This window comes from Prinia subflava, chromosome 2, assembly GCF_021018805.1.
Source record: "Prinia subflava isolate CZ2003 ecotype Zambia chromosome 2, Cam_Psub_1.2, whole genome shotgun sequence".
NCBI classification, from domain to species: Eukaryota; Metazoa; Chordata; class Aves; order Passeriformes; family Cisticolidae; genus Prinia; species Prinia subflava.
The window spans coordinates 46758174-46786168 of NC_086248.1; the positions used below are offsets into that span (position 1 = coordinate 46758174).

Sequence of the window (27995 nt, forward strand, 5' to 3'; positions counted from 1 at the left end):
ATGCCATGGAACTTGATTTGATGTATTTGTGTAACTGAAAACTTGATAGTGGTTGCAATGATGCAAACTATGTGAATATTATGAGTCCATTTTATGAAGAGATAAACTGAGGGCAAAGGTTTATGACTTGTCAAAAGTAACACATGGCAGAGCAAGGGGCTCTGGGTTCTACTCCTGCTTTACAAGCCTGCAAAGAATATACTAGTGCCTAGTTCTTGCTATGTGATTTAAATACAGTATTAACTTCCATAATTTTTTGTATTTGTGCCCTGATTGCCCGCTAATAGTTGGGATTAGTTTTACTGGGCTGATTTTTGCTCTGCAGCTACAAATGTTTGACTACTATTACTAACACACAGCTTTCTGTATGAGGTGATTTCGAGTCAGATTGAACATATGGGAAATTTGTAACAGTACCTTGGAATTCAACACACTCTTACCCTGGTGTATTGTTTCAGCCTTCTCATGTTGTTCTTTCACAGCAGGAGACTGCCATGCAGCTGAATTGCTTTGGGTAACACATGTATATACACTCACAGGGGTCACTCACCACTGTAAATTGTTTATATTATACACAGCACTGCATTCATAAAGGGGAGAAAGAAATGTGTTTGAATTTATAAATCCTTTTCTCTCCAGAGGTATACAAAACTCTTTCCATATTTCTGCTGGACTAAAAATTTTCCACGTGCTAACTCTCATGAATGCTGCATGAGGAAAGTGTTTTGAATCTGCAGAGGTAATTTAAGTGAGAATTAATTTTGGCCAGGATAATTCATTAATGTATTGATTTTGGCTGGCCCTACTTATGATCCTTCTTCAGCAAAAAGTTCCTGTGGTACAGACACTGCTTTTGCAGTACTTTGAAACTGAACATTGATGTTAAAAGTCAGGCAATCAGAGAACAGAGGAATTACTTACCACACAGATTCCAGATCCATCAAGGCATCTGTTTGCATTACCATTACAGTTGCAAGGAGAGCATTTTCCTGAGCTGGTACGATAAAATCCTTCTTGGCATCCCTGCAATGAGAAAAAAAAAAGTATTTCCTATGCATATGTAGCTGGAGAGTTAGGTTTGGTGAGAGGGGAGGAAAGCAAGACTACAACCATCAGGTCTCCCCAGAGCACACTGTGCAACCCCATCATAGCAGACCACACACACACTGCTGAACTTGATTCTGTTCTTTCACTCTCTGTCCTGGTGCTTGGTTTTTTGCCTTAAAGTGTTGAAGCTGTCAGCATTCCTGCCTTCATCCTGTCACTGACAAGCTATGGGTGTGGAGCTGGGCAATTCTTACTGCATGTTGTACTAGAGGATGACTTAACCAGAAATCAGAATACTTATTTGGTAAAGAAGGTGTATTTATAGGAAAGAAATAGCTTTTATTGAAAGAAAAGAAAAGAAAAGAAAAGAAAAGAAAAGAAAAGAAAAGAAAAGAAAAGAAAAGAAAAGAAAAGAAAAGAAAAGAAAAGAAAAGAAAAGAAAAGAAAAGAAAAGAAAAGAAAAGAAAAGAAAAGAAAAGAAAAGAAAAGAAAAGAAAAGAAAAGAAAAGAAAAGAAAAGAAAAGAAAAGAAAAAAGAAAATTTACTTTACATCAAAGCTTTGATGAGATTTGGATGAATAACCTATGGGAAACAGAAGCACACCTACAAAGATCAATGGCCTTCTGAATAAATGTATGGCTTTGCCTGTTGTATACAATATAGTAATTTTGGTAACTTACCAAAGCTTAACAAAATGAAAGAGAAATTGTAAATATCTGGATCACCTTCTTGTGAATAATAATTAAAGCAATAATATAAGGGATCAGAAACACAGAGCTGTTAAGGTGGCCTTCAAGGGCTAAAAAATAAAAAGAAAATTAAAGAGGATAATTTTTGTTGTTATGTATAAATTTTTGTTCTTCACTGAGGAACTTTTCCCTCATTATGCAAAGCTGGTGAGACGTAATTGGGCTGACCTAAGGAGCAACCTCTGTTAATTCAGGTACCCTGTGTCACCCTGCTCACCCTCCTGTGTGAGCTCACCCTCACCCTCCTGTCCACTCTCTCTGTGTCACGTGTATCTGAATTTTTGGATCCTAAATATCTCACCCTTGTCTAAGTCTTGCAATATTGTTGCAGAGCTGATATGAAGACAGTGGCATGTCATTTAGCACTCCAAAAATTATTTGCCACACCAGTAGCAGCAGATGTTTCTGCTGTCACTTACAAACAGCATTCCTGAGGTGGCTGTCAGAGCTTAAGGCACACCACTCTGCTGGAATATTTTTTGTGGCTCTCTGTACAGAACTTTTTGTATTCTGTGGCTCTTGAGATCACCTGCTCTTGAAAAAGTAGGAAAAGTGTAAAGCTCAAACAACTCAGAAGGGTGTGTGTCTTCCTGCATTTGTATGAACTGAGAGGCTTCTTACTGTATTGCACTGATAAAATCAGGATTAGGTTTCTTTTGCATCTTCTTATTCCTTATTTTCCTGGGTTGCCCTGAAATCAATGATGAGCAGAAAAATATCTCAGCCCTCACAGCTTCTCATGCCCAGTGTAAGCTACGGCTGGACACCAGGTATGCAGCACCAAATGCAGACCCACACAGTGATACCTCCCCTACCCGCTGGAACTGGCCTGTGAGCAGTGGTGCCAAAGCCCCTGCAGGTGGCTGGGGCTGGCCAGCCCTGGCACTGTGCCATGGCCATGCCACTCCTGGGACCTGCCCTCGCATGCCTGCCTCGTGCTGGAGTTACAGCTGTGCAGCACCGCGTGGCAAGAGCCAGCAATCCTGAGTTCATCCGCGTGTTGACTTCCATTCCCGAGTGTGGGTAGGTCCCTCTATCCAGCCAGACAAGCTGCTCGCTTAGAAAACAGTGTATCTTAGGAGGTGGCTAACAACAGGCTTTAAAAATGAAGTTTAGAAGTGAATCATTGGTCCAATCTTATGCCAGAGAGCTCTGAGAAGCTGATATGAACATAAATGGAAAACTCAGTTGCCTTTACCATTCTTGTGCACAGAATTTTATTTGGTTTGTTTTGGAAACAATTTCTTTGATAATAGCTCCTAGGAAGCAAAGCCTTCGGACAATAGACTCCTTGGGACAGCAAATTCTACTTGTACTGCTTGTTTCTTTCAGTTGTTTAGTCTTTACACAGTGGTAGGGCTGGCTCCCGCCAGACTAAGGATTGCAGCTGAATGATTACCACCACACACTGTGGAAGGGGGACAGTTAGTTTCTAAATTGAAAACAGTCCCAAAGTCTGCCTTTGCAATATTTCTTTCCACCCATACAGATCTAAAGCTTGTTATATTCTCTGATGCATCACAGCTGGTGGGTGGTCCTAGCTGTGTCTGCCCCAAAGCTTTCTTGGTTTTGCAGGCCTAAGCAGAATAACATTTTACCTGAGATAGTGAATATGGACAATGTAAATGTAGGAATTCTTGTAAAGGTGTCTATGAAAATCCTTTAGTCAGCCATAATGATAATTTCATTTATATTTCAAATTATGGTATGCCTGCACTGCAGCCATGAGCAAGCTTCCATCTAGTCCACACACCCAGCAGTACCAAGTTAGTGCAGGTCAGTGCTACATCATTGGTTTGAGGGTAAGGGCAAGGGCTGCACAGACTTTGCTAAGGTCTATTGGGAACCAGTTTACCTCCTATTATTAGCAGACACACTTTTCAGTTCCTCAAGACATCTGCCTCAAGTTTGGGTGCCTCTATTTTCATTGTCAGAGCCCCTCTTCAAAATGAGATATGGGACAGTCATCTGGGTAGTCTTCTTTTTTTTTTTTTTTTTTTTTTTTTTTTTTTTTTTTTTTTTTTTCATATTTTCTTTCCCCTCCCTGTTATTCAATTAATCACAAAAAAACTTGGAATATGTTGGTGCTCACTATTTTAAAACAGTACTTTAAACTGTGGGTTGCATCAATGTAAACCAGAAATGAGGTATTGACAATCAATGTTATGAGGGACAAGGGAAAGAAAGGAAAATGGGATCCAGATTGTTTCCTTTAGGCTCTGAAGTTTTCTCAGGCATTCTCAATTATTGATATATTTTTGTTGCTCCTTGCCCTAGTAGTGATAATGGAGTGATTGGTTGATTGTTCCAGAGCTTGAGCCAGCATTGTATTTATGAAAAAAAGTGTCAGAGTGTTGAGCTAACTGAGGGATTCAAATTGCTGAATGTTCTGGGAGCACAGAATTGTTGCACACAAAGCAGAAACAGGACTGGAACAAAATGGAAATATCCTCCCTACAAAACTGTTATGTAGGCAATTGAGTGAGGGACATTTCCATCCACTGTCTGTTTCTAAATGGTGAAGACAATTAGAAGGCAAAAATGTTAGGTCTGCAATAGCAATTATGTCTTCACAATTATTAGATATTTTTTTTCCCCAAGGGACAAAGTTCGTTCTAGTTCAAGTTGAAAAGTCCAGTCAAATGTTGGTCTTGCTGATCTCCTGAAAATCCCTGCACCCCTGGGGCATTTATTCCCCCCCTCCCACCCTGCATCTGGATTTAATGTTTACATTACTTAAAAACAAGAACCAGCTGCATGCTGAAAGTGCTGGGGAGCCTGTAGTAATTTTCTGCTTCTTCAGACCTTTCTGCTGGTCTGGGTGTAAGATGGGGCTGAAGATGGAAGACAATTCACACACACAGAGTATGAATTTACTCCCATATTATATTCAAGCAGTTCCACCAATTTCATTGTAGCTGTTCCTGATCTGCACCTGTAAATGGAGGGCAGAACCAGGTCCCTCATTCCTTCCCTGCTGCCAGCTCACAGGAGTGGTGCAGCTCTGCTGGGGTGGCTGTTTGCTGTGAACCTGGCTCTTCTGGTTTGTTTTCCCCAGAATAAGAGTGCTGTGCTGGTAACACAGAGTGTTCTCTGTGGACACATCTGCATTGGCCAGCTGAAGAAAGGCAAGGTGTGGTTTCACACTTGTGATTTGATAGACTTGATTTTCCTCCCAATGAGCAAGCCCAGCTCAGGGCATGACATCTGTTAGGATGTGCTCCCAAGAGGCAGTTTTCATAGGACTACCCCTCTGTGGGCAAACACGGGGGGTGATTCAGCACATGGACACAGGCTGCATTATCCTGTTTGACTGCTTTACTCTGTACTTCAGATGTAGCCACTGACTATCATCTAATGGTAAGAAAACATGGCACCTATCTTTAGTCAGTACTGGAACTTGTGTCCTGTGAATATATAAACATACAAAAGCTCTCTTCCATGATAAAAGGCTTGCTTGGATCCTCACCAGTGCTTGTTTCCAGAGTTTCCTCCCAAGTGCTGAGGTACACAAAAGCATGTATATTCAGGGTTAAATGGTCTACATTAGGACACTTCAGCCTTTGTTACATCTGTTATACTATTTTCAGTCCTGGACCAGGAATTTCATCACTTCTGGTCCAAAACAAACCCGGAAGAAAAAGATGATGCTATCCTCCAGGACCATTGTAAAAGAGGAAACAGCTGGTGCACCTGGGGAAGGGAATCTGAGGAACAGCACTCCAAGCAGTGGTCATGGCACATCAGCTGCCAAGTCACTGATAGGGTCAAGTGCTAGTACAGCCTCGTGTGTAGCTCCCAGCAGTGTTATGGTCTTTGCTGCTAGAGAGAGTCCAAAGGTGTGCTTCCTTCCAGGTCTGAGAAGGATCCTCAGGGAGCTACATCAATGTTCAGGCATCAGGGAAAGGTCAAGCTTTATGGTATTAGTAGATTCTCACTACTGAAGAGAAAGGTCTGTTCAGGACAGTAAAAGTGAATGCAACCTGGGCACAGCTGAGCCTGATAAACTCATGGGCTCATGATGAAATGAGAATTAACTTAATTAAGATAATATCCCAGATCTATCTGCAAAAATACAAAGAAGTTCCATCCTGTATTGCAAACACAGTATTCTGTGTAGATGGGTGATTTTTGATGGCAAGAGGAAAAAATGTGCATTTTCTTAGTTTCTGGCAGCCTACCCACGTTACTTCTTCATATGTCAGGAGGTTAGATAAATGACTCTAGCATCACTTGCTACTCAAGTCTTAGAAACTGTTCCTGATCATGTTCATTTAGCCTTCAGTGGAAGGGAATGTAATTAATTCTCATTACCTGTCATCTGGTCTTAGCCAAGTACACACATAGCTATCTCAGGTTAAGCTGACATACCGCAGTTTGTTTACCTGCTGTATCTTGATGCAATTTAATTTGCCATACAGTTTAATTTTGAAAATACATTTGTGCATTCCAGTTTTCATTTTTCTGCAGTCTGATCTCTTCTGTAAAAATGGTAGAAATATTGTCAAAAAAAAACAAACCTAAGGAATTCATAATTCAAGGGGTGTGGAATCTGGCCTGAGAGGCTATCTCTCAGTCAAAACGTTTATGGAGAACTGTGACACATATTGTGAACTATTTGGATAATAACATTTATCACTTGACATAGACTGATTAACAATTTTGGAACTGTAGGACCCTTAGAAGTCCCCATTGTCTCTTATGGAATGAAAGAAATTAAAAAAAAAGAAAAAACCCAAACTCCATTTGAGTGTTATGAAGCTTTGCTTCAGAACACAGGCAAAAGAAAATAGAAAAATGTTGCTCCTCTGATATAACAGGCATCATATCAGCCATAGGTACCTGTAAAACTAGGACACATAAATAATTTAAGTCCATGTTTTGAATGCATTGATGAAAACAATCAGACAAATTGAGTGGAGCAATGTCCCTTCTTGACAACTTCACATCAATATGTAATGTTTATCCATCTGGAAGGAACAGTTTAGACAAACAGAGGTTTGGGACTCAAAGTTATATCAAGTCTCTGAAACTCTACATCTTTTACCATTCAGAAATGAGTAAATACACGAAACCACCTCTATCCATTTTAAAGTCTTTGTCTCTAAAACAGAGACCAGTCTGCTGGAAGAGCATGGCATTACCATGGAAACATCAGCCTTCTGCTCCTTCAAACCCAACCCAAGTATGCTTGCTTTTGTTTATTTGTCTTTGTAAGCAGTATTTGAAATTGGAAGCTACAGTTCTGAGGCCTTTTTGAAGTTTGTTTGCTTAGGCCAACTTGAGATAAATAGCTCATTGCCCTTCCTAAAAATAAAAATGTTTTCCTGCTTGAATATCTCCCAGTACATTCATTTATGTAATTGTTTATTAGAAATAAGAACATTAGAGAAACAAGCCTGAGAAAGTAGTCTTCTAGTGTATATTTGATATTATTTCAGTGTCTCTGGCTTCCTCAGAACAGGTAGTACTCTTTTCCAAAGAGATTGCTGGTTTTGATCACCTATAATAGGGACTTCTCTTTCAATCCCCAGCCAAGAGCTGACAGAAATCCTGCCAAACACTCAGCACTCAGCAGGGGTCACCCAGGCAGTCTGCATGAGCCCTGCAGGCAGCCCCAGGCTGCAGCCCCAGTGCCGCGCTGAGCGGACACAGCTGTGGCCGTGCTGGTGTGAGCCAAGCCGGCCCTGGCAGCTGCCCGCCTGTGTAGGAACCCAAACCACAGCGAGTTCGAGTCATCCTCAGGGAGGCTTCCACACGGGATGCCACGTGGCCAGAAGCCAGCTGGACTCCCGCTGAATGGCTGGATTTCTTGTGTACGGGAATGCGGCTCAATGCGGTCAGCCGTGCCTGCTGCTCTCGCCCGGCTGCGTAGAGGATCGTGGAGGGCAGGTCATGTGTAGGTGCCAGCTCTGCATACAAAGTCCGTGAGATGAACCCTATTGCACGTGTCAGATGTGCTGTGCCTTGTTGAAGTGTCCAGGCTGCAACAGCTGTGCCCCAGATCTGGCCAAACTACTGGGCCCTGTATCCTTGGAGAAGTGCAAAGTCTCCTTAGAGTCTGTTCCACAAGTCAATATGTTTGGGTAGAGAAAGTGGATGGATATAAAAGAAATCTTCTTGTCTGACAGGCCCAACCAATTCTCTCCCTACGTGCTGGAAAGATCTAGCCTAGAAAGAAGAATGACCCCATTCTAAGGATACCTTCTGGTTCCTTCCAAAAGGCACACTAAAAATACTGCTTTGCCAAACAGGGATGTAAATAAACAAAGTATTTGAATCCGTGGACATCCTGTCTTAAAACCACTCTGAACAGGCACAAAATCCATGGCTTATAATGCTTGGAAACGATTAACTACAAAACTGTCTTCTTTACCTTGGACAAATATACAAATACACTTCTGGCATTTCATTCATCAAAAGGTACTGAGGACAGCAAGGTGACTTTTTCATCTGCTTTTCAGCTTGGGACATAATTGACTTCCAGTGCATTTAAACATGGATTTTTAAAAATCCAGTCTTCCAGTTGACTGACGGTCATTAGACCACTTCTTTTCTAATAGACATTTCAAATTGCTCAGGTCAAAGATGTGTTATTCATAAGCGTAGACACAAAGATTTAGTTCTTCTTCAGGCTGCTGGGAAACCTTATGCAAACAAAAAGAGCTGTGATAACACTGCATCCCACTCTCCCGACCCTCCTGCCTTTGGTGACTTGCAGGAGAAACCTCTCTCCATTTGTTGCCAAAATATAAAATCCAGCACATGGACAGAAAGCACTGTGTGCAACTCCAGCTTGGTGTCAGCCCCTCTACTGTTGTGCAGCACACTCAGGAGCCCTGGGGTCTCCTGGGCTCTTTGCCATCTTACGCTGCCAACACGCACTTTATTGATTACAGAAAAGGTGCTTAACTGCTGGAGGTTCAGTTTTGGGTTGAGAACTCAGAATGAGTAGTTTTTAAGAGTAAAAACTTTTCACTGCATGTGGTTTCAAAAGTGTGTGGGTACGAGGGGATGGACAAGGTTAAGTGAGGGAAAGGGACATACCGATATTTGTTCTGCAGGGCCCTGCTGCTGGCTGAAACATGCTGGGTTTTGCCCTGGTCCCAAAGGATTGGATGGGCTTGCATGTTCACTGGAAAACAAAGAAACTGCACTTGCAGCAGAGGGCCAGCAGAAAGGAAAGCCTGCACTCCTTTCTGGCATTTCTGAATGTGTAGGCAGCTGTGCTGAACCCATCAGGGATCAAGTTTACCAACAGATAAGGTTTTTATTAATTAATGTGCCCTGGTGCTCTTCACACCTAGACTTTTCCATATTTTTGGATGAGGATCTCTGTGATGCCAGCTCACCAAAATGCTTTGGGACAAAATATTGACTATAGCTGAGAAACACTGCTAAGAAAATTTTTGGATGCAGTTGAAGTTAGAATTATGCTGTTTTTATGTGTGCCCAGGAGACAGTATGTATTTTACAGGTACATGTACGATATCTGAGCAGTGTGCACCAGCAGGTAATCCATATTTCTAATTTGGCCTAGCTAGCCATGAAAGGCTGACTGTCCACATTTCTTAACTAGGAGAAAACAAATCACTGAACCCAGCACCAGATGCCTCTGTATGGTTTTCCAAAAGAACAGGCCTGCCAGAGATGACTGCATGAAAACAGTACTCATAATATTATTTTCTATTTTGAATATTATTTGTCATTGCTCTTCTTCCTCACAGTTTTTGCCCTCATCTGTTTGACACATGAACACCAGACTGTTCACAGGATCATCAGCAACGTGAAATCAAAAAATGCAAAACAAAGCTCTGCATTTTTTCACGTAATACCTTGTATGAAAGAAGCTTGAGATGGTGGTCTTTGCCTCTCAACAGCTGAAATGGTTGAGATAACAGATGATAACAAAGTGTATTGAAACGCTTTGATTTTATTGCTCCTCCAACAATGCCAGTCATGGCAGGGGTAATTTGGATTATATGATCTTTGAGGTCCCTTCTGACTCTTTACATTCCATGACTCTATGATCTATGGATCCTGACGTGTATGACTTGAGGTAGAATTTATCTAATTAAATTTTCTCTGCTTTGTTTTGTCCTGTTTTTTTGAGACACAAGGGAGAAAATATTTCTAGAAGGTGTCTTTGCCCTCTTTATGTACAAGTGCTTGATGACAGCTCTGATATTGTTCTGTTATTCATACTGCTGCCACATTTTTCCAATAGTAACCATGTAGTTGTGAATCATTTGTTTAATAATTTCTTCTAGACCTTGTGTTCTCAAAATTTGTATGGATTTGAATTCACCAAAGGAGAAGAATACTCCTATGGGCAGAGATTTGTACAATCACAATTTCTTCAAAAGCACAATGAGTACTTGTAGCATTGAGGGGTTTGCTGCAGAGTATGTTCCAATAAGTCTGTTTGTACGTCGTGAGGCATTGGTCAAATCCATGGCTTCTCAGTTGTATTTATAGCTCACCCTAGCTTTTATTTATAGGTTACCTTTTAGTCTTGTCTATATTATATGTCTCTCTTGTTGGCAACGAGGCTTGACTATCATTTAAACAGTCTTACAGTAAATGCCAACCAGATGAGAGGATTGTTCATTGGCCCTTCTTGGGGGAGGCCTCGGTGCTTCTCCTGGGCTGTATCTATTAATGGAGCAACTGAACATTACACTGAGGCCTTTGGATCTCCACCTGCCCCCATTGGCTCCCACAGCCCTTCTGTTGCTGCCTTGTCCTCTACTCCTGCTTGTGTCCTGCCTGTTCTGCTTTCCATTTGTCATCCTACTCCTCTCCTCCTATCCCTGCCTATCCCTGCACCTGATCCCAGCCACTCATCCACTTTATTGCATATGCTTCACCTCTAATCTACAAACACCTCCACAGCAACAGTTTCATTAAAATGTTTGAAATTAATACAACAAAAGATATTCCTTCTTGCTGAACATCAGTGAAACTCGTCACCCTGTTTCTGTGCAGGAGCTGCTCTCTCTCGAATCATGTGCATAAGGATACTGAGACCCAAGAAAATACTTTCTTCTGCTCATGCCTCGTGTGACAATGCACATTTTACTTTCCTTCAGTTCCTCAATCAATAAAATGGAATAATGACCACAGCCACGCAGAACCACAGAATAGCTGAGGCTGGAAGGGACCTCTGGAGGTTGGCTGGTCCAAACAGGGCTGCCTAGAGCCCATTATCTGTACCCAAATGTGCCCAGTGTAATCCATGGCAGAGCACACAATGTAATCCCAGTGTCCCAGCAGAGACACTCCTCAACAGCTTCACGTCTTGTAAGAGAACTAGCCAGAACCGCCTGGAGTACTGGATATCCCCACATGGGCAGACATTTCTGGTAGTTGTGTTTTGCTTGTTCCAGATGCCACAGGGAATATAAAGCTGTTTCTGGACCCAAGGCTTTTCTTAATGCAGTGCTGAAAGATTTTTTTTGTCTTTCAGCTAAAGAGCCATAGTTTGAAGACACTTTGATATTTGCACAGCACCGCTTGGCATTGTGCTGCCCTCCCCATTTTTCCCACCATTCTTTATTAGGGTTAGACCTCACTCTTGTATTTGAGGTAACTTTTATGAGTGACCTGCAATGATTTACTGCCAAAGCATACCAGATACTTGAAAAAGATTAGTCAAAGGGGATAGAGAGAAAGAATTACAGTTCAGAGATAAACTTCCCATGAAAGCTTGAAACTAACCTTGTAAGGGAACTTTTAAGATATTTAAGGAAAATTTGTGTTCTTCATACAAAGAAGAAAACATGAATATAGAAAAATCTATTTGATATGGAAGTTGTTCTTACAAAATATCATCTGTGGCATTTGTTTTTGTTAGATACAATGATGAAAGCATTTTTCTCTTCCCAAAAAAATAAATTAAGAGCAGGAGCTCTTACTCAAGGTATAAAGAACATTAATTTTGCTGGTAACTTCCTCTTTATCTGTCCTGTTATTTTCTCTTAATTTACTATATGCCTTATTTACTATCTTCCTTGACAGGTCTTGGCTAAAGAGGAGATTTCTGTGAGTTCTTCAAACCACTGAGGTAAACTATAACTAATTTTAAAAGTAAAATGCCCTGGTGGTGCCCTTTCACAGAGCTGTCATACTTCATTGTAAGTTATCATTTAAAGAAATAAATGGACTTTAAATTCCCAGACTGTGAGTAATAAATTCAAGATTGTCTTTGTACTTGAACATATAAATCCCTATGGAGTGACATTTCAGAAGGATCTTTGTCTTCCTCTGGAGAATGAGGCCCTCAGAATTTAATAACTGACCTATTGGCCAGACGTGCTCTACCATCAAAGTAATCACAGAGAGAGACTGACAGAAGTTCTGCTCTCCACCATGAGGTACTCCAAAGTGTGCAGGCAAAAGTGAGTACTCTGCAATTTTATTTATTCTCTGTTGATTTTTGCTAAATTTATCTGGGTTCTGAATCCTTGCAAACTAGAGAATTAAAAACAAACAAGCTTGTTCACCAGCTTCCCCTAGGCCTCCAAGCTCTATTTATAATTTCTATAAGCCTTCATTACCTCTGGTCTGCAGTATCAAATTCTTCTGGACAAGAAAGGTCACATTCTAACTATTATTACTGAGAAATGAATTCAGTGTGTGACATCATAGCTAGACAGTTAATTACCCCATTTAATAGGGCACTACAGCTGTTAGGGAACTGTCTACATGCAAAAAGCCACTCTACAGTATTTACCATTTCAAAGGCAGAAACTTCATGCAAATTAGCCATTTGCAATTTCAAATTCATTTTTAAACTGTAAACATTCCTGAGAGGAACACATTTTTTAGCTTAGTCTCCAAATCAATGTTCATGATGGTTTTATAAGCACCCTGGTGTAGTACATTAAGTTCCTGTATTGTTCTTTTAGATTTCTGACATTGTTAACTGTGAAATATTTATTATTCCCAATGTTCCACTGATGCTGTAAATTAGAAATTTACCAGAAAATGGTGAAGAGATTTGTGCACAATGCTGGTAATCTTTTTTTATTCACTTATCGTGACAGGTATCTCAGTTCTAATTGCATTTAATGAGACTGCAAACTAAAGTAATTATTGCACACTAACAAGGTTTCTGGTTTTTTATTTAAATTGCAAATGTAAAAGCAAATTCTTTCCTGCTTAAATTGTTATTCAGTAGATCCCTCCAACATTTTTGCATATTCTTATTTTTTAAACGAAATTCTAACATGAGATACGTTTGATAAAAAAACCTCAGTGAGTGCATTTGCCATAGATCTGAGCAAATTAATGTAATAATGGAGTGTTCTGGATAAGTGATATGAAATGCTCATTAAATCTTTAAATCTGCAGCAGTGTATTTTTGAGAATCTGAGTAATTTGAATCTTCAAACACCAAAATAACGATAAATAAAGAAGTGACACTGGTTGTGAACTTGAAATGTTTTTCAGTATATGAGCTGTTTAATAAGTGTTGAAACAAATGAAGCATGATTTTAAGTTACCAGTGTCCTTTCTGGCATCCCCACTGCATGGATCTCAGTATTGTTCTTTTTTGCCTGCATCCCCAGTGATGGTCCCACCTGAGAGCACAGGGCTGGTCTGGAGCCAGGCACACCACATCTGGCCAGTCTGCAGCTGCTTAAGAGTTTATCTGATGGTTGACTCTAGTCTGGTTTCCCAACTGCTGCTCTGTTAAGCAGCAACTAAACACTAGAAGTTCTCCATCATTTATATATACAGAGGGGTTGAGCTGTCCTCAGAATTTACTGGAAAAGTTGTAGTTGCTTAAGGGACACAGGACAAGACACTTACTTCATTACTTTTTAACTTGAAAACTTCACTTGCTGACTTATCCATGACAATTTGGATTATTTATGTATTACCTGACGAGTTATCAGCTCAGCAGCCTCCAAAAGAGAAGTTTATTTTTGATGATAATAAAGGACAGGTTATGAAGCTGGTGGAAACCTTCTTCCCAAAGATTTAGGTGCAAAGATCAGAGACTGCTAAAACTGAAACTAGCAAGACTGAAACTAGTTGCTACAATTCTAGATAACATACGGCTGGCAGGAAGACACAGAGAAAATGTTTCTTCTGTTTCTCCCTGTGGCACGGCAGAGCTAGCAGTCGGAGACACAGTGAATATGGCTAACCTCCAAACCAATCAGCAAAGCAGAGCATGACGTGCAGGAAAAAATGACAAGGAACCCTCTCCCCAGCCCACTGTCACCCTGTACTCTGATTCCTGGGGTTGGCTGTGTGTGTCTCCACTGCACCAGTGACAAACTCACACAAAAATGAGAAATAGCTGAAAGTCAGATAGGTTTATGCAGAACAACATTATCTTTTACCTTGACCAAGTAATTGTATTAAATTTTTAAAAAATTTCCTGTGTTGAAAAAGTTTCCAGACTGTTATCCCGTCCCCAGCTCAAGTGGAAAACAAACTGCCATTCAGCAACAGAGATGGGGTTGGATCCAACATAAACATATCTCAGCTAGGCATTCTCCATAGAACTGCACAGTCATTTTTTCCATATACAGTGGGAAAGACAAAGCCTCTGCTTAAAAGGCATTCTTCTCTAAAAGGGGGAAGGGCTAAAGTGTTTTAGCTGTCTGGAAGCTGGCTAAGAATCAGAGATTAATACCAGTCTCTAATTTACTTATTAGTGCTGAAAAACTTACTCTTACAGATGCTCACTGTTGGAAATAGAAAATCTGCAGTTGAAAGGGTAGCTGGTTGATTTTCCTCTTTCAAAAAATGCCAAGTTTATTCAATTTACAGGAAAAAGGATAAATCTACATTGTTTCCTCATTAACCACCCTCCACCCAGTCCCCACTTACATGAAATGTACATTCTGAGTCACTGAGGCTCTCAGATAAGTGAGACATAATCAGTTGACAAACTACAGTACTCCCTGAGAGATTTACAGATAGAGACAATGATTTTCAAGGGATGAAAGAGAAAGTGGGCTTTAAAGCAAGAACCAGTGTGCCTGTGGGACAGTGTTAATAATGAGAGGGTAAATCTCTAGCTTCATTTTCCCCCCTTCCAGATTTCTAGTATTTCCTGGTTTGATTTTGCAGCTCTTTAAAATGTTGGAATCACAGCAGAGAAAAAGTGATCTGCTTGACCAATAGCCATAGCATCACTTAAAAGCCTGTTAGAAAGAGACCCAAACCAATGTGAAAATCTTGAAAGATGAAGAGCTTTCATTCATCTCTGCCTCCCAAGGGTGTCCCATGGACAAGACAGATGCTGGGGATGGCTGATGGGAAGATTCCGTGTTTCTGGCAGTTTCCAGAAATATTGCTTTCCCCCTGGATTGTCCTTGCACTTTGCAAATGTGTGGGAAAGGAGTAAGACAGCTCAGCATGGTTAACTTTGTACTGCATGCCTCACATTCAGGATGAAGCTGGGCAGAGCTTGTGCTCTGGAAGGAGAGAGGAAAAGCCAGGGCTGGGGAGAAGGGGTAACCTGCCTCGATCTCTCAGTGCCTCTGGGCTTGTTTCATCACAGAAATAGTCTGAAAATGAAGAAATAAATTTTCTGTTGTCTCAAAGAGAGGGAGGAATCGATGTATCAAGAGAAAAACAATTTCTTTTCTCATCCCTCACAGAAATCCATCACCAAACACCCTGAATTAGCTGGTGCCTTAAAGACCCTGTTGAGCCTCTGCAGCCTATCCTTGTCATTGACTGGAAGTAGAGAGCCACAGCAAATCACAAACTTGCCAAAGGCTGAGCAGGGTACACAAATTTCCCCTGACCTTACACCATGTCTAGACCTCCAATACCTGTTCATCTTCCACTGGATGGATCTGTGCCAGGTACTGGTGCTCTGGAGACCTTGCCAACCCTCAATGGGCCAGGATGTTAGAGCATGAAGGACTCTAATAGCCAGGGTTATGTTATATTTTGTCCTGCCAGCTTTTTAAAAAATTTTTTTCTTTTTTGAGATACTGGATCTGGACAAATGCTTGCTTCCACAAAGTGCTTTTGAGGAAGGGTCCCTGGAGGCAGGAGTGGGGAGCACAGCATAAAGGAGTCATAAGGGCCATCTGTGGCTCTCCATGGGCTACCATCCGGGCTCAGAGGTGGAAAACCACAGTAGGAAACCCTGGGACATACTGGCCTTTCCTTAGCCTTGGCAGAAAAGTCTGCTAGTCTCTTACCACTTAGAATGTCTTTCATGAAAGAGTAAAAAGGTGCATTGTAGGGTGGTAACAGGGTTCTACAGAGCTCAGAAAGTGTCTGGTTTAGGTGCTGGTTTTATATAGCTATTTTTCCACTGGCAGCAATGGTCAAAGATTGAATGAGCTAATTTTTATTCATTTTTTTGAGCAGGGTCAACCAATGGTTCTAAGTCTTACAGTTTTAGTTAAAAAGTCTATTTTTACAGAACATATTTAAAGTTGTTCATCCAGGCAGAGTCTTTTTGTTCACTAATTATTAAATTATGTTTCAAATTAATTAAGGTGTGCTAGTTTCTCTCATACTCCCTGGCTTCCATATGTTGACCTAAACAATAATGTTTTAGTTGTTCTTACAGTCTTGTAAAGTTGAAATAGTAATTTCAAAAATATTTTTCAGTCCTCTCATTCTTTGATTCTTGAATGCTGTGGGTCTAGCACTGTTTCTTGCTGGTTTGTCACACGAGAAAAAAAAAAAAGGAGTTCTAGTATTTATGAAGTATTTATTTCAGGAAAATAACTATATAGAGAATTGCAAAATACAGCTAAAATGGAATGATAAAGCCAGATCATATTTACTGTATCTGTTTTCATTGTTAAATACACACGTTATATGTCCTGAGTGACAGTTAGGAAAATCTCTTTGATATTTTAATGACAAAGAATTAGATTTCAAAAACTTTGGAGCTCTAACAGCTTTGTGTATAATGCTATTCAGCAATTGTTGAATCTTGCATTAGGATGCATAACCCAAACATCCCCAGCTCATGGTGGTGTGTGAAAATGGACTGGGAGCAGATCCAAACATTCAAGAGGACCAATTAAAATATAAAACCCGAAGGGTCTATATTTTGGTATTTGAAATCTAAGTCCAGAAGCAAGCTGTAAATTATCAGTGGCTGCTTATATGTTACTCAGAAACTAGACCTCTTTCACACAGCTCTTGAACACTAGAAGCTCTAATTGTTATCAATTTAAATCAGGCCAAGTTTTCCTTCAGAAAGCAATTCTTTTATTTCTTCTCATGCCCCCTGGAAAAAACTAGACTTTTAATTCCTTCCCTGCTTCCCATGTTGTGAATAGGAGTGGGAATAAAATGCCTTTTATTGGTTTTCACAGCCCAGAATAAGCTTTGGAGCACTTTGCTTGTACTTGCCCAAAACTTTGTGGGAATACACAGCAGTGGAGTTTAAATTCTTTTTTCTGGTGGGTGTTTTATACATCTTGAAATGGAGAAAATTTTCAACGGTATATCTGCTCTGTCTTGTTCTTCCATTTGCTTCAGCTTCCTATGATTCAAAAATTTGGGGACTGGTGGCGCTACTCCAAGCAGCTGATCTTCATTAAAGTTTTGATGAGAAACTTAAGTTGGAATCACAAACATCTGCAGTAAAACTTCCTCCCCACTAATAGATGTTTCTCAGAACATAACCTTGCTGTATCAGAAAAAAACAGCAGCTAGAAATCCAAATTGCCCATTATAGGAGTTAACCTAACATAACCTCAAGGGTCTGAAGTGAATTAATTTAAAGATCTGCTTCTTAAAAGTAGATGCAGTTCACATTAGCTTAAAAGAATATAAAGGTTCCTGTGAAGCTAAAACTCTTTTTGGCTCACACCTCAGGATTAGGTCTTCTGCTGCTTCTTGTAGTACTAGTTTGTTTTGAACAGATTAATGCTACAAGTAAAGATCAAATTGTGGTTTCTCTCAACAGTTTGCAAGATTTTCTGTTCCAACGTTTTTGGGGAAAAGGAGTGAAGACTATTTGGAGATAGTTTGAGTCTTTGTTAAAAGTGGCTGGGACTTATGATTGCTGTCATTTTATATATTTAATGTGAGCCATTTTAGAGAGGTGAGTTTGTCACAAGTCCCATGCTAATCATTGCTTATTACTTTAGAGAGCCAGAGTGCAAACATCTCAAATACTTCTTGCATTTTATCAGCAGCTGCTGGTAAAAGTCAGGTAGGAAAAAATGGTTGTCAACACAATTTAACTTTAACACACAAACTCCATCAGGCAACTTCTGCCTCTTACTTTCTCTTATATTAAATGACTAATTTTGACTTGACTATGATAATTGTTTCCTTTAAAGGACTTTTGCCTCTCTGCCTTTTCCCTGAGCCAAAAACACTGATGCTGGAAACAGTTTTCCTCTTCCATCTGTCCAACAATATCATGCCTTCCTTCACTCTGGGAATTGGCTTCCTGCCCTGTCCCAACTTCATTTTTTTCCTTTACTCCTAAGATTCTTGATTATCTCATTCTTGCTCTAGATTTTTCCTCTCCTTTGTCTTCCTGCTTTAGTTTACTTCCTTTCCCACCATTTACTTCACTTCTTCTTTCCATGGAGGACATTTGAGATTATCCTTTCTTTGGCTTGGCAGATGTCTCCACAGAATGTTTGTCTTCCCTTTCTTCCCCTAATCCTTCCAGCACTCATCTCCTATACTGGTCTCTGGCCTCTTGTAGTCATTTACGTCAGAATGAAATTAATATTTTACTGGATGTTGCCTTACATTCATTTTACATTAAGAAGAGCGACAACAAAGTGTGGATCACAGAGAATCATTTGCTATTCTCTCAAGTGTTTGAAGCCTTGTACCATTTTTTATTCTCACCTAAGACTCTGTAAGGCACTTTCTTCCTTGGGGAAGAAATGAGGAACAAAATCTACACCTATATAATTAAAACCATTATATCACTGGAATTTACAAACACAAATGTCAACGGTGGCAGGCTTCAGACCCAAACAGTAATGTATGACCTGCCTCTTAGTTTAGAGGCATATGTTTGACATATAACTGTTCTCAGAACTTCTGGTTTTCAATTCTACCTCTGTGCCTCACCAAACCTGGAAGTGTCTCACAATTCCCCTTCCTTCTGCTGTGTCCAAACTAGTGAATTGAACACTAAAAAAAAAATCTTTGATGTTTGCCACTTGCTTGTCTGCTTTCATTTGATATCTACCTGTTTTAATTCCTTTGCTTTCACCTCTTATGAATCCTCCTTATAAAATATTTTAATCTATCCTTGTTTAGAAAACCTGATCTCTGACTTTGCGCCACCAGCTCCTGTTGGGTTGCACTGATGAGCTGGATCCAACGCTCTGCACTCACTCTCCTTCTCTCTGTCTCCCTATAGACATCAGGATTCAGCACTGTAACGTCTCCCCACCTCCACTTATTATGTTTGTGAGCCAAGAAGCTTAATTTTCTAAATAGCACACACATACTCTGAGTATTTAAGAGTGCTTTTCATATTGATCTGCCTCTTCATGGATAAACCAACACAAATGAAAAAATCTCCAGTGCTTAATCACTTTTGAAAATTGTAGTTTCAATATAGTCACCTTCAGTTTCCAACTGTTGCATATGCCAAGACCTTAATTTATTAGACTAAAAAACCTATTGTTAATTATTTTTGCCTGTGTATGTACTTACACAATAAGTTCAATTTTTTTTTCTTATCTCCCTCTGAGTTGGCAAATTGGACTGCAGACTCTCCCAGCTACCTTCAAATTTCTAACACTGTAATCCTTCTCATGATACTTTTATGAATCATTTTAATCAATTTATAAGCAATTTTTTTTGGAAGAAGAGACAGATATCTTATTCCATGGTGGTCACTAACAATGGTCCTTAGGTAGGAAATAAAACGTTTCATTGTGTGGAATCTAATCCCGTTAATTTAAACACCTGCTTTTACTGATTTGTAAAGCTGTCCTGAAGCAAGCATCCAACAAAGTCCTTAAGGAGGAAGAGAATCCTTTGAGAATTTCCAGGGAACACCGCTAGGAATTAGAGGCTTAAAAAATCTACTTTCCACTACTGTATAGGGAATTTGGGTTTGTATCTGAAGACAGTCCCTGATTCTGATTGAAACATTTAGGAACAATTTATGTGCCTGATTTAGGTGTTCTGGATCACATAATGATTAAGGATGAGGGCACCAAGGTAGCTGACGTTGCCTGAAGTCCAACTCAGACCCATGGTATTCTCCTCTCTGTGCATGGATACAGCATATCAGCATAGCATTAAGAATATAGTCAGTTCTCTCGTCTTAAGAGGTTTTTATTCAAATCCCAGGGGGAAAAAAAAAGAAGAAAAAAAAGAAGGCAAAGCTCCACATTAACTTTAATTCTGATTTTTTAAACTACTTTTCCAAGTTCCTCCCAGTTTGAGGTTGCCACACAAGGTAAAGGAAGAGGATTGGAAAGCTAAGAAATATTCACTAATATTTATTTACATTAGTCAAGATCTCCTGTTCTCCTATAGGCTCATAATACCAAACTCTTACTGGGACGTAGGATCATCCCACTGGTTAGATCTTGGAAACTCCCACCAGCATGTTTCATGTTGCCCCTGACTGTCACCACAGACCACAATGAAGCCCCATCTGTAGCTTTGTAACTCTGCCATATGAAACTGCCCCCTCTGTATAATTTGGCACTATTTGACATGACTAACAGCCTCTGTCTGCTCAGGAGAGCTGTAGGCCTGAGTCAATATTTGGACGAAGGGGCTGAATCAAACCGCGCTGTGTAAAGGAGTTTACTCTGCGGTTAGCTGTGAGCTGTGGGTTAAGCACTCGTGCTCCTAAAGAGGCTAATTCAATCCTGCTGGGATAACCCTGTTCCTGAGGCTGAGGAAGGGGACGTGAGCTGTGGGAGGGAGAAGCTTGTTGAGGACCAAAAGTAACGTTCCTTCCTTGGGTGACGGACTACCAAACCATCACTCTCCAGCCCCTACATCCACCTCCGGGCTTAAAGCCTGTTCCTCAAACCCTGTGACCAGCCACACACATGGATCAGTGAGTAAGCAGTTTCCCACTGTTACAGAGCCATCCATCCTGTCCCAAAAAAAGCATCCTACTGGGCCTCCTTGGGAATTGCCAAGGAGGTGGGGCCTGAAATATGCAGCTAGAAAGGGGTCCTGAAGTCCCTGCCTCTTCCTCATGAAACCATAACATTCTGCAGCCAAGGGCCTTGGCTTGATGATACCAGGCACTGTCAGCCACTTGTAACATGGGATGCAGAGTCTAAGTGCTGCCATTGCATAGGCTGAAGTAAACTACCAGAGAAAACACCAGTTATTGTGTCTATTATGCTGGCCTAAGGAAAAATTTAGGAAGGATGAAATTGTTGAAGAAACCTAAAGTATCATTCCCCTACAGTGTCCAATATATCTCATAGTGCTTTCCCAAGGTAAAATCTAATATATTTACATGAAGAAAGGTGAACTGTGTCTTTGGGAAAACCATAATATACTATCATATCAAGGAAGACTAATAATCACTTATGCTCATTATCCCATGAAAAACAGCTACAAAACCCATCCAGCTCTTAAGTCAGGCATTTCATTGAGGGATTTTCCATGTTGTAAGCAACAGGTGGCAATGCAGCTTCCTGGGGCTGATCCAAGGCCAGAGGAGAAAATCTGTACATCCCACATCATGAAGGCTGTCCAAAAACAGGGACGGCTCCTGAGAGTCCTTATGCCGAGCAAAGCGTGGTTTAACCTTCAGTTTTCTCACACAGGTCATGTTTCATGCGGACTCTCTGGCAGGGTGGGCAGGCATTTCCTGAGGCTGTCCAGCTGCTTGGAGCAGGGGAATGAGCTCTGCCCAGCCCTGCAGCAACCCTGGCTGTCTGAAGGCTTTATGCACTTATTTCCATGGCTGTTAGTTCTGGCAAGTGGAGGATAGGTGGAAAATCAGCTGTGTGATATTGGAGATTGAGACCTTGATATTGTCACAGTGACACAGCTGTGCTAATCTCACCTCATCTTTGGATGTTATGGTAGAAGAACTACTCTCTCCCTTCCCATGACCTTATGGAACTCAATTAGCCTCCTACTTTGCATCTACCACGCATGAGATATTACCATGTTATGTCCATCGTTCCACTTCCAACCTTACCACCTCCCCCCCCGTATGCTGGAGTAATTTATTATTTCCTCAAACTGTATTTTTGAGTAGCCCACTCCCGATTCAGTGTTACTAAAATGAAGAGTATAAATCAATCCCAAAATAACAGGGGCTGTGGGAAAATTTTCCATTGTCAAATTGCTTCTCAGATCTCTCTAATTTCATTTGTCACTAATCCCAACCACATAATTTTTGGAACTTAAAAACACTGCAGGTGTGTTCTCTGCAGGCAATTTCCTAGATGCATTTGATTTATCATTCCCTGCTTTCACAGTGAAAACAAACTTCTGATTTTGAAGGCAGATAGCATTCAGAGGCAAAAGCACAAACTTCTACTGGACGTAGTTTGCCATCAAAAGACAGACTCTTTTGGGAAATTTCAGTGAATTACAATTGCAGGAATTACAAGGCAAGCAGAGAAGTGTTGTGACAATTAACTCTTGTAAAATAGCTCTGTTTGGATAGGCCTGTTTAGTTATGTTGGCAGGAAAATCAGAGACATGCAAAGCCAGCTTCACTGCAAAGTACAGCAGCTGTCTGCTCACAGCAGGCAGGGCATGTGTACATTTTGAAGTCTGAACTGTACCTCTCCAGTCCCGAAATGCAACATCTCAGACCACCGCCCCCCCCACCCCCAAATCCTCCTGTATCACTTTAAGGCTCAAATGATTAAGGTAACGTTAACCAGATGGGAACTTTGACACAGACAGGTGAAAACAGAAAATTGCAGACACTAGAGAGAGAAGGGAATTACTGTACCTCAGCAAAAGGCACCCAACTTCCAGTAGCTACTGCCTGCTGCTGCCCTCTGATAACAGTGGCTTCTTGCGTGCTGACCGCTGAGCTACCTTCAATGTCAAACTGAAAAACACTTCCCTCACTCGAGGCTGTGCTGGAGGAGAAGCATCTCAAAAAGAATAATACAGGAGAAATGAGAGGCCAGGCGGAGATCAAAGCCATTTCCTCCCCTTACATCCAGCAGTGGTCTTCTAGCGTCTCAGTAATTGTTTACCCTCTTCTGCAATCAGCCCCCCTTGGCTTAGTGGTGCCTCAGTTATTTTAACTTTCTTTCAGCATTCAGATTCCAGATGTGGCACTTCAAGGCAGTCTAACCGGATCCCGATTTAAAAGAGGGGGAAAAAAAGAAAAAAAAAAAAAAGCAAAAGAAGGGAAGAAAAACGCTTTTGCTGCCTCCCTCGTTCTCTCTCCGTGCCTGTGGCTCCTCTTTTTCCCCAGAGGCTCCAGCACAATAACATACAGATGGGCAGTGCTTAAGCAGAGAGTGTCAAACAGAGATTGTATTCCAGGAAAGCACCGCTAGCTCTCCAGCCACCTTATCTCCCCCTGTCAGGATACAGACTGACGCTCCGTTCAGTGCTCTGGCTTCCTTCACATGTTCACATCATTCCCTTTTTTACCTTTCGTGCGGAGACCCTCCCACTCAAACTTTACTGTTCAGAAAGTGAGGTCACCCTTTCCTCCCTCTCCATGCCAACCCCCCACAACTCCATCCCACCGCTCCAAACAAGTCATTGACTCTCCTGACTGTTTATTTTTTAACATCTCCAGTTTATTCAGCTGAAGGCAGAAAGGTGCCAAAATTATTAAAAAAACCCTGCTAGACTAGCCATTCCTTATGTCATGGGGGAGGGGAGGCTGTGGGCGGGAGGAGGAGGAGGAAGAGGAGGAGGGAGACAGCCTGGCTGTGTCATGGGCTAATAGGGCTAAGTGGTTTCTCTAACATGCTTCATTCAGTTCCTTTCCCTGAAGCCCACCTCTCAGCTTCTTGTTGGCTCGTGAAAAAGAGTGTCGTTCACTGTGATTTTGGAAAATGACTTCATTGCTCAGACTCATGGACTTCTATTTACAAAGAGCATTTTGTATTCCTTTTTCAAGAGATGCTTTGTGAGGCCCTAGTAACAAGGCTTGCAGTGTGTATATGAAAGCAAGCTGAATATGTTGCCCACAGCTCACTTCATTTTGTGACTACGTTCTCAAAAAGACAAGACAGTAATCCTGGCTAGATTTTGGGATGAAGTCAGGCTATAATTACACTAATGTTCACTTCTCCAGCCAAGGGGTCAGTACACTGTCCCTCAGTGCAGGGAGTGGTAGCTCCACTGGCCTGTCAGACTTCATTCTTACTTCTTCACAGAAATTGGCTTACCAGGCTTCATCATGAGGGTGGATTCCTTCTTTTTCCCTCCCTTTGCCCTTTCCTTTCTGGTTGAAGGTATTCTGGACCAAGGAAGCAGCCAGTAAACATTTGAGGGTAAAATAAAGAGTTTTGGGGATCTGTTAACTTTCACACACCTGTAGGGACAGTTTGGGGCCCATAAATGCTGTACAGAAGGACATAATGAAGTTCACTGTGAAGAAGCTACCTGATTCAGAAATGGTGTAGCTGAGCAGGCAAGAGCACTCAAGCTTGTGGGACAAAATATTCCCCCAGCAGAGAAGAAAATCCTGTGTGACACAAGTCTATGATGTTCAGGAACAAGGTTAGGAGGAGGAAATAAAAGATACAAATGGTAGTTGAGGGTTATTCTGTCCTGAGAGGAATAGAGGCATCTCCCTGTTGGCTGAACCTGATATGGTGACAAGCACACAGTCGTCCCTGAGCTTGAGGGTGATAAGTCATGGCTGCCAGGACTTTTCTAATTCTTTTTGGTAATGGCAGTCCTGGAAATGGCCTGTAACAGGTCTGAAGCTCAGGAAGCAGAAGACCAGGAAGGCCAGGGAGGCCCCAGGCAGGCTCTCCATGAGCATCCCATTAGGCCTCCTGCTAAAGGGACAGCCTCGAGGTGTAAAGATAATATTAAAGCAGGGCCAGGAAAGAGAACAAAACATCTTGACATTAAGTGATAGAATCACAATTCCCATGGTGGCAGTGGAGATTTTTAACTACCTAATGGATTGTGCAGCAAATTACCATAATAAGTGTGAGAATTCTTTTTTTTTGGGCTGTTTTTGAAAAAACAGCCACCAATCAATCTTCTACACCTGCTCCCAAGCATTTGGCAGCAGGCTGTCCAGCTTGGTAAGTCAGGCTTTAAACTGAAAGACCTGGGGGATGGTGCCCAAAGTGGCAGTGCTCACAACATCACATCCAGGTGGGACAGCAGGCCAGCCCAGCAGAAGCAAATGTTCCTTAGCTGCCTCTTGAGCTGGGAACCAGGAGGCCAACCACCTGAAGGGTATGCATGCCTCTGGTACCCCTCCCGGGGAACTGGCATGCTCCATCACCCCTCTGAAATGCCTGTGCACCAAGGCACACAGAACGGGGTATAAAGATGAGGAATTAGAGGTGTATGAGTGTTCTCAAGGCCATGACTTCATTGCAGATCGAGCCATGGTGGGACAGCTTGCATGACTGGAGGGCTGTCATGGCTGTCCATGTATTTTAAAGAAAGACAGGCCAGCAAGGTGAGGTGGTGGAGTTGCTGTTTATGTGGGAGAACAAATTGAGTAGTTGGAGCTCTGCGTTGGAGTGGAGGAGGAATGAATCAAGAGCTTATGAGTAAGAATTTACTTGGGTGGCACTGTTGTGGGTGTTTACTTAGAGGCCACTTGATCAGGAAGAAGCATCATGGGCCTTGCTCAGTGCAGACCATCTGCACCCTGCACATTCCACTGAGGGGCTTCCTTCAAGTATTCATCTGCTTCACCACAGTAAGAAATACCATTAGAAATGTCATTAAGGATGCTAAGATAACAAGTTCTTCAAGTAAAGCCTGGGATTTTTTGCACATATGTGGCAGGCAACCAAATGAACTTCAGAGTATCATGAAGGTATCTTACCTATTAGGTTATTAATAGCACAAGATACCTGAAACACGTTTACAGAAAACAGAAACTATTATTCTTGAAATGGGCAGAAGTTGCCAAGTGAAAAAAAACATTGCTACCCATCATATTTCCTTATGTAAAATCAGAACAAAGATATTTGTATCACTGTAAAAGTGTTCACCGTGCTAATTTGCAGCAGTTTGAGAGAGGATATATTGTAATTATTGTCAAGATCAAAGTCCTAAAAGGAGGGAGATGTCTGGTTAGTATCTTTGTAAAATCCCATACTGGTCTAAGGCATTAAAAATCTGAGAAATTTCACTATGTGATTCTATATAGCAAAGAAAATACAGAAAACTTCAAATGGTAGAATTATTAAGTAAGGAATAATTTATTCTAAAGAAAGACAAAAAACCAGAACACAGCTCAGAAGATCTGTCTTCCTAAATATATTAGTCCCACACAAGAAAAAATAAGGCCAAAGTCTTTTAAGCAAAAAATATTATGTTTCCCTAAACATCACTATACAGTGGAATGGCTTGCTAAAAACCAATTGCTTACAAAAGCAGTTTTCTGCATTTAATTTTAATTATTTTAAAAGACTGTATTCCTTTTCAAAAAATGCAGATTTGTGTAAAAACTAAAAAACATTAAATGAAATATAAACCTTTAAATATAAATTTATGCTGTGACAGACTTCCAGTTTCTTTATCTTTGGCAGAGATTGTGCAGTTGTGTTACATAAGCAGCCTGAGATTTGGAACAGGACTTCTTCAATATGGCAGGGTGCAGAAACAGGAGTTTCTCCTCCTGTTTTCACTGTATCATCTTCTGTTCTTTTTACAAACTTTTTCTGTTCTTTCCCCAAACTTTAACATTTGGTTTTGATTCATTGTGATAGACAGTGGGACTGATGAAAGACAAAAGGAAGAATCCAGTGGAAGGCTTATTACAAATAACATATTCCAAATTAACCAATCTCAAGCTTTTGTGTGTGGACCACTGGTGGTTTGTCAGTTCCCAGTGGGACATCTGCAAGCAGCCTGTTGAGCTCTAGTTCCAAATGTTACCAGTTGAACATCTGATAATGTTGCATGGTGATCCAATGACAATGTTGACAGCCAACTGACATTTTCCATCCAAAATATTTTAGAACCAGTGTTCAAAGTAGCTTTGCAAAGGTTAGAAGACGTTGGCAGCATATCTATGTATCATCAAGTGAATTAATTATCTACAGTCAGAGACCTGTGGCAATTGAGGGGCATCAAGCAAGAATTTGTTTGTCACAATTTGTGCCGGAGAGAGATGCTAATAGAATTGTAGCTATGCAAAGAAAATCACTTTTTAAAACTTATGTAGTGTGTTTTGGATTATGTCCTACTAGGGGAACTCTCAGTTTGCAGGTAGAAGGTAGAATTTATGCTGTAGGGTTCAAAGATGTCATACTATCAGACTTCAGGTTGTATACATGGTGCAGGGAGACGTAAGGATGTTGTTTGTTTCTTTGCCATACTATTTAAGGTCATCAATTAGTTATTTTCCCACATGAAGACACTTTAAAGCTAACAGCTCTCATCCCTCATGTTATTAGTTACTGGCAACACTGGGATCTGGCTCGTTCCACATTGCTTGCAACCAATCTCATAGTGTTTCTGTGCCATAACACTTGTCACTGCCCAATTGCTCCACTGTAATACTCTTCAGTCATGCCAAAATCTTGCAAATCTGATGGAAATGTAGTACTAAATTCTGTAGTACTACAGTACTAAAGGCAACCTCGTTTACCAAGAAAGATGTCTGAAGGTTTCTACCGCCGGAGTGTAACAGGGAAAGAGTTGCCTCTCTCTCTTGCTAAAAGCCTTTTCCTTGAGAGCTGTATGGACCCTGCAAGATTAGAAATGAACCACAACATACTGGATAACTTGAAAAATCCAACCCACACTGGTTGCCAGAAATCAGTCAGACTCAGAATAGTGTTTCCCCAGTCCAGTGTCTTCTCCCCAGAGGTAACCAATGAGTAATAATAACATTTGCACAAAGTTTTTCAATATGAAAGTCTTTCAGTACTTCTGGTCATTTTTAACAGTCTTATCTGAACCTCCTGGTACTCTTGCTATATCATTATTTCTGTAGAATGGCCCAAACTATAGATGTGCTATACTACCATTAATGATAATATCTACTTAATTCCTTTTGAATTCCAATATTCTGTATTCTTCTGAGACAGCTTGTCTAGCAAATTGCTTAGAGGCTAACAGGTGTTTGCCTAATTGAAGAATGGTACA

At 40.9% G+C, this 27995-nt stretch overlaps 1 protein-coding gene and 1 long non-coding RNA gene across 2 annotated transcripts in view; one reads left to right on the plus strand and one right to left on the minus strand.

Moving 5' to 3' along the window:
* LAMA4 (laminin subunit alpha 4) overlaps positions 1-23403 on the minus strand; it is a 99334-nt gene extending 75931 nt beyond the window's left edge. Inside the window, exons 1-2 of the mRNA XM_063389831.1 lie at positions 22681-23403; positions 922-1023 (exon numbers count right to left, since the gene is read on the minus strand). Of these exons, the coding sequence (XP_063245901.1) occupies positions 922-1023; positions 22681-22881 (303 nt within the window). The 5' untranslated portion in view covers positions 22882-23403. The remainder of the gene's footprint in view (positions 1-921; positions 1024-22680) is intronic.
* Positions 12040-27995, plus strand: part of LOC134546752 (uncharacterized) — a 100160-nt gene continuing 84204 nt past the window's right edge. The window contains exon 1 of the long non-coding RNA XR_010079254.1: positions 12040-12196. This is a non-coding gene — a long non-coding RNA (uncharacterized LOC134546752). The remainder of the gene's footprint in view (positions 12197-27995) is intronic.